The sequence below is a fragment of the Halyomorpha halys genome, unplaced genomic scaffold (genome assembly GCF_000696795.3).
Source record: "Halyomorpha halys isolate HHAL.00 unplaced genomic scaffold, Hhal_1.1 Scaffold421.1, whole genome shotgun sequence".
Taxonomy (NCBI): domain Eukaryota; kingdom Metazoa; phylum Arthropoda; class Insecta; order Hemiptera; family Pentatomidae; genus Halyomorpha; species Halyomorpha halys.
Window position 1 is genome coordinate 1,023,918 of NW_027109834.1, and position 11,006 is coordinate 1,034,923.

The 11,006-nt window shown below is 29.2% G+C and overlaps 1 protein-coding gene across 1 annotated transcript in view; it reads right to left on the minus strand.

The window, feature by feature from the left end:
* Nucleotides 1-11,006, minus strand: part of LOC106682515 (protein Aster-A) — a 33,426-nt gene that overhangs the window by 13,989 nt on the left and 8,431 nt on the right. The window contains exons 7-8 of the mRNA XM_067048003.1: nucleotides 3,434-3,569; nucleotides 1,084-1,227 (exon numbers count right to left, since the gene is read on the minus strand). Coding sequence (XP_066904104.1) covers nucleotides 1,084-1,227; nucleotides 3,434-3,569 — 280 coding nt within the window. The remainder of the gene's footprint in view (nucleotides 1-1,083; nucleotides 1,228-3,433; nucleotides 3,570-11,006) is intronic.

An 11,006-nucleotide genomic window follows, 5' to 3' on the forward strand; every position in this document is an offset into this window, starting at 1 on the left:
ATATATATAAATATATATATATACACACAAGAATTAATGTATGTCTTTATTCAGATAAAAGATAATTTTAGTTATTTAGGATTTAATGTTCCACACTTCTTTGGAATCTAATTAGGATAATTAAAATAATTGATTAAGGAGAATTACAAATTATTTTTTGAAAAATATAGAATTTCATAGTTAAATGCAATGCCATTGTATGTGTCAACATGATTATGTAAAATAAAGCAATTATTAATTAAGGTTTAATACAATATTTTTTTCTTTTAGCATGGCACCATATACCAGATCTTTGGCCTTGCAATGTGATCTTCTTACATATATTATAGGAAGAGAAGGCATAGCCTGGAGGCTAATTTCATTACAATCCATGGTGTAGCAGCAGGCCAGCAATGTTCCATAACCAATTTGGGACCAATGACAAGTGATCAGTGACCATCCTACCAACTCACTTGGGTTCAAGGACACTGACAAATTGGTTTAAATCCATGGATTATTGCTGCTCAGCATCAGCAGGCACACAAGAACTAATACGATACGATTCTCAATTAATACACCCAATACGTGCAAGGGTCATCGGTCTTATGCCTGGTTGGAGTGAGTTTCCTCACAAGCCTCATGAAACCTAAAAGGAGGAAGGGCTAAGCTTAGCTTTTCAATATGAGTAATCACCTATTCTAAAAGATTACCCATCCAAGTATTGAACATGCTCAATGTTGCATAACTTTCATTACCTGTAAAAATAAAAGCTCCATAGCCCACTTGGTCATCCTGGCCCCTTATCACAATATCATAAACTAATATTTAAACATTTAATTTTAAAATAATAAATCTCTATCACTTTAACTAAAGATTAGAATTATTAATTATTTTAGCAGAACTAAAATATACATTTTAAAAATAAGCTATCTTTGTGGGTGACAAAGAGAGAGAGAGATATTTTTATATGATTGCACATATCAGCAATAATCAAAATAGAAAACGTCAACCTTAACCCCACCTCTAGAATTACTATTTGGAACACAAAGATAATATTAAATAACAAAATAAAAATATTCACTAAGGAGGTAATTCATATCTCACCAGTGCTTTTCCTAGTCTCGTGAAGATCAAAGGCGAATTTAGAATTGGTGAAAAGATGAGTAAACAGCTGATCAACATGTATCGATACCTGCATGTGCACCAAGAGTCTACCTTCATGGAGGCAGGGGCAAGTGATTAATGTACCTTAAAAGTAACCAAAAACAAAAAAAAAACCATTATCAATAAAATAAAAGCAGAAGTTTAAAAACAATTTTATGTTGGGTTTATTCTTTAAGTAATGACATAAGTAAACAAAATGGCATTTAATATTAAAATATTCTACTATAAATTTATTTTCCTCCATTTTAAACAATTTAAAGTAAAAAAACGGATAAATTAAGGATTTATCAGATCCAGAAGCTGAGCAGTAAATATACGATTTATAATATCTATTAATATTTTAAATAATTAATTAAATAAATATAATAAATTAAATATATTGCCGTGTACGGGGTTTCTAAGTCCGACAAGGGGTTCCCCATACACGTATTATATTGAAATTTATTAATATATTAATGTATTTGTATTTATATATTTATATTTATTTTATGTATCTCTATCGGTTCCTGATGGGAACCGGCTGACAAAGTATGTGCTATATGTAATTCAAACATTAGAAACCATGGACCCCCTCGCCATGTTATGCTAGATATGAATATCTATAATTAATCATCAGAGTTCCTTTCCAACAGTATCGTGTTCACCAATTTACTATGCTATTATATATGAAGTGATATGCAGGGATTCTTAATTATAAAGTAAAGTCTTTGTTACATATTTTATATTTACAATTATATATACATTAGAAAGAATAATATTATGAGAGAGCATGGTAGACCTGTTTTCTTATACTTTAATTATTATATTATGAATTGAGAAATACCAGTTGGGATCTTGGATATTTATACTGACTCTAAGTTACTAATTCTATTATTCCCATTCAAATTATAACGGAAATTGTCTTACTCATTTTGGTACGTCGGCCGGCTTAACGGTTGTCGCGGCAGAGCGTCCATATCCGCTATGCTCTGCAGCCTCCCAGCTGCCGCTGCTGGATCTCCGTGAGGTGTGACTTCCTTCTCTTGCCTCCAACTGGTCTTCCCCTGATCTTCCCTCAGATTGTCTTCAACTCTCAGACTGTCTTCCTCCGTCCGATTCTCTCAGACTGTCTTCCTCCTGCCCTTTTTGCTTATTTTCTCCCCTCTCCTTCTGACTCCTCCTTTTGATTTCTGTTCTTTGATTGGGTTTGGCTATGTTCAGAGAGGGTGAGAAGGTCCAATGACCTTCGGCGAAAGTCGGTCTTATTCCTACCTTTTATGTTTAAATTAAGGCAGCTTACTGTATTATCCCCGAGGTTTTTAGAGTGGTTCCGTGTGAGATAAGGAGTGTTTATTTGTCTTCAATTAAGGCGGTTTTCTTCTTTGACTCTATTTTCCATGAGGTGTTTAAAGTGGCCATGTGTAAGATAAGGGCTGTTTATTTGTTTATCTCTGTCAACACAGTAAATCGTCCCCAGGGGGTGCATACCCTCTGTTATCTATATATCTCTGTACATTTCTTTAGATGTTTCGCCGACGGGTTTCTGCCTAGGTCCGGCAGTATCTTTGGCAAGCCGACAAAAGAAATTACTTAGCGCTAAAATTTCTAGCTGGTGCCTCCCATTACATATCAATATTAAATTTAGTTCCTTTTTTTTCCTAACATTTTGTAAATAATTATTTGATTTACAAATAAATAAATGTTTATTATAAATGTGTCAAAATATATAAATAAATAAATTTTTAAGTAATAGTATTAGTAAATTATATAGTATAATTTTGAAAAACTAGAATAGTTTAAATGGAAGAGTTGGAACAATTTTGACATTTTTTGTTTAATACTACAGTGTGTTATCATTTTCTAAATTCGATTCTGTAGATTTGCAAGTTTTGACATAAAAATGATCATTTATGATGAACTGAAATAGGCAATAACATGACCAATGTAGTCTTTGCTTATATTATATAAAAAATACTATAAAAAGTTATATGTTCTTCAAATATTACTATTGAGAATTAAAAAAAAAAAAAAACTGTAAAATACAAAACAATGGAGTGATGTCTACAATAATAAATCTTGGAAATGAAAATTCAATTAGCACATTATCTTAGGATAATTGACTCACTAGTTGAATCAGAAAGAATGATGTGGTTACAGTTCAGGAATAAGATTGTTAAAGAGACATATTTTAAAATTTATCAACAGAATCAGTTGAATGCTATTGTTTTATTATTATTATTATTTATTAAGTTCCAAGTTCAAATAACTACATATACTTGTAAAAAATAATTATTATTTATTCATTATTTACCATGTTTTTCAGATTCGGATTCACTTGGTGAACTATCGCTAGGATCTGAGGCCAAATGTTCTGATGGAGATGTTGGCGTCGGTGGTTGTACAACTGCTTGTGGAAACTTCTCATTTTCATTAAAAACATTGCCATCCTAAAAAAAAAAAAATCATTAGATTTATTATTTATTATAAATAAAAAACATTCAATCAAATGATAAAATTTGTAAATACTTTTTTAAGTTTATTTGTAAAGGTTTACTAATCAGTAAATAATACTAAATTAAATCATTTAATCTCACTGTTTCAGATTTTCCTTTCTTGTTTATTAAAGATGAGTAAAGAAATTAAAATTTGACGGTTTCAAAAATTTATGAGCACGAGGTTAGAAAGGATGTATTTCAGTTGTAGACAAAGGCTAATTGGAATTTGGAAACCAAGATCGAGGCTAGGGAACTGGAACAAAACTAAAGTCAACTATCATCTCAGCTAGAGCTCAGCACAAACCAGCATCTCAAGAAAATTGGGAGGAGTAGGGGAGGAAGAAAGGATGAATATTTTATAAAAGTGGAATAAAATTTAAAAGTTGAAAGTATAATGTCATAATTTACAATCAATTTATTCCAAATAAACAGTTCATGAATTCCCAGATCTATTGTGGACAGCTAAACTGACTACATGCAATATTGACCAATCGATACACAGTATTAATGAACTGGAAACAACTTCATTTTATAAAGTATAATGAATGGCCTTACTTATCAAATCTGACATCGACCAAAAAGTTCATAACATTTCATTATCTCATCCCTTATATTGCCTTGATCTTGCACCTTTATGATATAATTTGAACCAATCTACTTAGTAAATCTTGTATCGTAAATCAGTGTGAAGATTACAAAGTGATCACAAGTGAAATTAACACAAATCAAAAACAAAGATGTCTTAAAAGCTAGCATTAAGTGCCATGTGCCAAAACAGGTTTTTCTGTTATACAATTATATTCTGGAATTTGTAGGAAACTGAAATTATTTATTTAAGGTGGATATATACCTGGTGTATTACAGTAACTCATGGTTGAAATAATGTTGAAAATAATTAATAAATTTGATAACATCTATACTATGAGTAAGATCATGTCTACACTAATCTCTAATTTTTGTCCAACATTGAGCTAAATAGAACAAAGAGTTTTGAAAATATTGGTGTGTCAAACAAAAATAGGTTTGCAGATGTGTAAGCAAACGAAGTGGATGAACTTTGCTAAAATTTATTCTAAACTAAGTCAATACTACCACATCTTTAACTTCCATCAAAGTTAAGGCCACATTAGATGGGCTTTTTGAAATATAAGTGTGTGAAGGAAAACAAATAAATTTGTGCACAATAAATAAATTTACGCACAATTTGTATTTTAATCCCCAAATTAAAAGTAGTACACAGGAATCCGATTAAATTGGCATGAGACCAACTAGGTTCCTACCAGCACAATCCCTGAAAATTTCATTTGACTAGATTAACGATTTGATCAATTATTCCTCAACACTAATTTCGAAACAGTCTAAGGGAACCAAATTTGTTCCTTGATGTCTATGTAAAACATAAAATGTCACTGAAAATTTTCTATTGTGAGGAGATATTTTTTTTTTTCATTTCTAGATGTAGAATACAAAGTTTCTCAACCTTTGATAGTAAAGAAACAAAAATATATAGAGTATTAAAAATGCTTGTATGATTAAAGTAGTTTACTGAAAGTATTACAGGATAGATGCCAACATAATTTAATAAAATAACTACATACATCATGTTTATGTAATAGTTCGCTGTACACAGGGCTATTATTAGACCTTGTTTCTGTAAAATCCTATAATTTATAATGATCTTTGTTTCATTACTGTTTTATTAAAAACAGAGATGGGAATTCTGTTAAATTTAGCTTTATCAAGCTGGTGATGGTCAACCTAATTGTAATAGATTTTTTTCTCAGCTTATCTTATTTTTAACTTGAATTGAATTAATAGATTATAAAGGGGTGGTAAACTTTCAATCATTTGAACTTTGAATTGATTTATCTTTGTGTTAATTATATTGATAATTAACTATAAATATAATTAACACTACTGTTGGATTTTCATCAAGTATAAGAAATATTCATAATGGCTAATATGTTTGTTAATTTCTTGTCCTTGGGAACATTGCCTACATGTACTCAGATGTGTTTTTGATACTATTTATATATGCTCAGATGCGTTTCGGTACCATTTACTAATATACTCATGCAAATTTATTTAAATTCATTAAAAATATGTTTTTAATTTTTTTTTTCCTTTTCTTATGTTTTTAATTAACTGATATATGTATATGGCTAGGCGTTTAAATTTTAATAACCTGATTCTATTTCTTATTAATAAACTGAATTTTACTTATACACAGTTACTCATTACTAAGTTCTAAGTTGAACAAAAATCGGGGATTAGTTTAGACAAAGTCTACTTGCGGTATAAATGTTATCAGAGTACATTAATTATTTTTGTTTACCCATATGAAAAACTTATTTATGATACACCTATACTTCTCAAACTAACCCTATACAAAATAACTAACATTGAAACATGGGTAATTATGTACACAATAGAACTAATTAGAAAAATAATAATTTCTGGGTTACAAAACAAAGTGAGAAAAAAATAAATAAATAAAAATATTGAACCATATACTTGGAAGATTTTTTTATATGAAGAACAATTGGAATTTAAATTAGAAAGCTGTACATGAAGCATACCTACAAAGATTCTCTTTTACGAATAGGATTTAGCAAATCTTGTCCAAACCATTTCATCTTATTAACATATTTAAATAAAGAAACTACAGCTTAAAAACCCATTAGACTTGAATAATAGTAATAAACATAATATCACATGTTCTATTTTCTTTGTATAATTTTTTGTTATGTTTATAAATAAATACATATACACATACACACATACATTAATAGGATACTTTATAAGATTTTGTTCTGTGGTTATATTTTTAGAAGTGTTCTGTGGTGATAACTAATTACAAAAATATTTTAATATTTTCTCAGTATATCACTTGTCATTTGTTGGTGCTTAGTCAAACACAAAATGTGTAGTGCATAACTGCCTATAAGTTTGAATCTGAGTTCACGAGAAAGTCTGAATGGCCTAATTACACACCACAATTTGGTAGTGTACCATGTACATTAAAAGAAATGTTGACTCATATTTTACAATTTATTTTTTTTTAATATCTAAAAATAATTTTACAAGAGAATCTTATTAAGTTACTCTCTCCCAATAAAATTCTACAAAGACTATTAGTTGATCAATTAGGAAAAAATTGTGAATTGTTAGAAAAGAACTTGTCCCTTAGATTTAAGAACATATAAATACATGGATTACATTAAGGCCTTATATTTGACCGAAAATTAAATTAAGAACCAAAATTAAATCTTTAAGGTCAGCCACAACCAAACAATTAAATATACTCCAGTTTCTTAGAAGTAAATTGTGGGCTTTGGATCACCATGTTAAAACTATACTACATTGGTTTGTGCTAAGCTGGATTATGGGTCTTGTATCTATGGCTCTACCCGTCGCCGGACCCTTGCTAAGCTCAATTCAGTACATCATAAAGCAATCCGGATTGCAATTGGCTCGTTCAGGACCAGTTCCATGCTGAGCATTTACTCTGAAGCAGGTCTACCTCCCCTTTCATTTAAGAGACAAAAACTGGCAATAAATCTAGTTTCCTAATTATTTCAGCAGACATCACCCCACACACAAACATATTTTCCGATATAAAGTCTCTATAGCTTTTTGGGAGAAACCAAAACCCAACACTTTCTTGGGCAGAGAGAATCACTTTGGCTATCTCAGCCCTTAATTAAAGCAATTCCGTCACTAAAACCTGAAGCTCATAACCCACCTTGGACTCTAAAACAATGTTACATCAGTCTCTTATGCACAAAAATAACACCACATCTGTTGAGTATAAAGAATGGTAGTCATGTCTTCTTGAAAATAATCCAGAACATTTATTGATATACACTGATGGTTCCAAATTAGAAAGCTCAACCTCCTCGCTTTTTGTTACCCGCAATTCAATCCATAAATTTAAATTATATATATTATGTTCAATATATACCACTGAACTCTACATGATAGCATCAGCCCTCTACTTTTGCTTTTCAATAACACAAAAGAAAATTGTAATAATTTTAGGAGCATCCAATCTTTAATCTTAAAACTATCAGATCAATGTAAGTCCATAAATTTCATATGGATCCCAAAACACATTAGCATTGTTGCCAACAAGCTCACAAAGCTGCCACAGAGACACTCATGCTCTCTACCTATATTATTACCCCACCAGAACTCATTAGAACTCTTAAAATAAAAATATCGGAAAGATGGCAGCCCACATGGGATGAAAGTTTTCCGAGTAAATTAAAAGAAATCAAAATATAATAAAACCATGGTTGACATTCTACTGCAGCGGCTGCAGGGAGGAAGTTGCTCTGACCCGCTTGAGAGTAGGCCATACTGTCCTCACCCATTCTCACTTGACTAGAAAATTGCTACCTCAAATTAGTAATATTGCCTGTTCATTCTCACAATTAAATATGTTTTTGAAGAATACCCTCACTACTTACCAACAAAGAACAGAATAGGACCATTACAGTCCTTTTTGATAAACAATGTTTTTGATAACTTATTGTGGCATACACATAAACAAATACCTTGATTTTCCCATTATGGAAGTTGGCTTATGATTTTCAAAATTCAAAATCAAGAGTGAAAGTGGCATTATATAAACTTTCTATCGTTGAAAATTTAAATAGATTCCTAAACTGGTCTTAGGGCAGCCAATCCTCAAGTATCAAAACACACAAAAGATATTTTACCAGCAACTTAATAGGCATTGTCGTTTTTGAGGCACTATGATCAATAAGTCAGTGAGTGAGATGTTACAGGCTCATGTAGCTTTTATACAAATATTTTTCAAGTAATGTAATCACATTGCAATCATATAAGGACAACATTTTTTAAAAACTAAAAAAATGTATACACAGCAGAAACATATATCTTAAACAGGTAATAGTCTTGTCTGGAAAACATTACACTATTTTAATTACACCAAATTTAGTCACAACCTTAATGGGACGAATACACCATTCAATGATGATCTAAATAATTTAGTGAGACAGATTTCATAACAAGGAAGATATTCAAACCATTATAAACAGAACTTCCATGCATCAAAAATCTCTTGAATCTACATTTTTTACTAAAAACAAACAAAAATTTGTTTGTAGATCCAATGAAACTTAATACTCAAGAAAATCTTAAGATTAAACATATAATATGAGGATGTACATACATAACAATTTAAACAAGAAACAATATTATTCATTATTTTTTAAGTAAAATGAATGAAAATGTAAGGATAAAATGCATACACAAAATCCATTCATTGATATTTGTCAGGTACGAAAAAATTTAATTTTGCTATTTATTGAATTTTTTTCAAAGGATTTTTGAAATATTGAGGTTTCTCTGTAAGTTATGTGAGATCTGTTGAAGACGAATATTTTTCTAAGGAAGGGAATCTACAACTGCCCAACAACTTGTGGGGGAATAGAATTAAGGCAAATAAAGTAGAAAATAATTAAATTTCAATTATACTACCTACAACTATAAAATTTAATGATAAATAGTAAATGTTCTTATGACTCTACCAGGTAAGTTATAAACACAAACTCATGAACAAAAATCCAACAGTGTAATATTGTAAAATAAAATTTAAAGTATTTATTTTATTATTTTTATAAATTTTTTTTGTGATACTAATTGTTTTATTATCATATAGTACAAAATGACTGAACTTAGAATTGTTCAAATTAATGTAGCCTATTTTTCAAATATTTAGAAGGAATAAAACAAAAATTGTGGATCAAGGTTAAAAATGAATAAAATAAAAACCTACATGTTTATACAATGTGTGCCATTGTGCATGAATAAGACAGGTATACATGCCACTGCAGAGCAGCAACTGAAATGTGCTTATTGACTGATGGGAATACCTGTGAGCAGTTCACACTCCCCACTTGCAAATGGTAAACAGCAGATGAATTTTCTGGCTTCTTTAAATTAGGTATAATTCATTTTATAGTGAACTTGGAAAAAAAATTTACATATATAAAGTTAAATTATTTATTTTTAATACAATGTAAATAATAACAATAAGGCTCTACAGCTAAATTAGTTATTTGCATCGGAACATGAATTGTTTATTTATTTGTTTTTTTTTAATCTGATTTTGAGCATTGACTAAACTGAGATTTGGAATAATGGTTCTTTGAGTGAGTTTTATTTACCATATTAGAATATTAAAAATTTAGAAACCAATATTGGCAGATAAGTCATGTGATGGAGTATTCAAATTTTAATTTTACAAACCAATTTTTTTTACCAATATATTTATATATTTTTTTAAAATGTCAATTAACCATAATAGTTACAAAATTTATATGATCACAAAGTTTATGAATAAAATGGTGCAAGAATGTTCTAGTTCTTGATTATGAATTTATAACTTATACTGAAATAAACAATGCTACAATTATGCCAAGAATGTTAAGACTAATACCTTAAATAAAATAAATACTTCTATTGCTATAAAATGAATTATTACTGCTAATTAAAAAAAATATTATGTATAAATCTAACAAGTAATTCTGCTTAGCGGAGCCCATAACATGTAGATCAATGGCTCTTCAGAATTTATTTATCTCTTGAGGAAATTGAAAGCTGTGGTCTACATAAGGCAGTAATAACATAAACAATTTATCAAAGCCAAGTATTATTTTTAATATTAATCAACATTGATAACAATATAATACCTTTAGATTAATCTAGATTGAAATTTTAGTTAAGACCAAAGAATGGACCTAAATCAGATTTGAACTACTAACAATTATAATTTAAATAATAACATTTTCATTCATTTTTGTTTTTAAAAATATTTAAATAATATTACTTTTAAGATTTTAAATTTTAATTTGATAAAAAAAATTACTCCATAAATTATTAAAGAAGTGGAGACTGAAAGTTACTATTTTATTTTATTTTTAAATTAAATTAGTTGATTAAAGGTTTTCCTAATATGAATCTGACCTTGATATTTATTAGTTCAAAGAAAGAAGTTATGACTAATGAGGAAAAAAATTATAAATGGCTGATTTTATTATTTTTTTATTTATAAATAGCAAGAAGTACAAACAATTCATATAAACATCAGAACAAATAAAATTTGCGATTAATTGATTTTGATTGATTTCTGTTATCATTATACAATGAATAGAAGTAGCCCCACACTCATGTCCTGTCTGGAAAAATATGATCCCAAATCATTACAGGATGGGCAGTGTGGTCGGTATATTATTAGTAATGATTCCTGAATGTGGAGCCAAACATTGGAAACAAATAGATTGTAGAAAGATAGTCTGGGTGGCGATCAAGAAAGGTAAAAAATAGTATAAAAAAATTATTATCATTACTATATAAAAA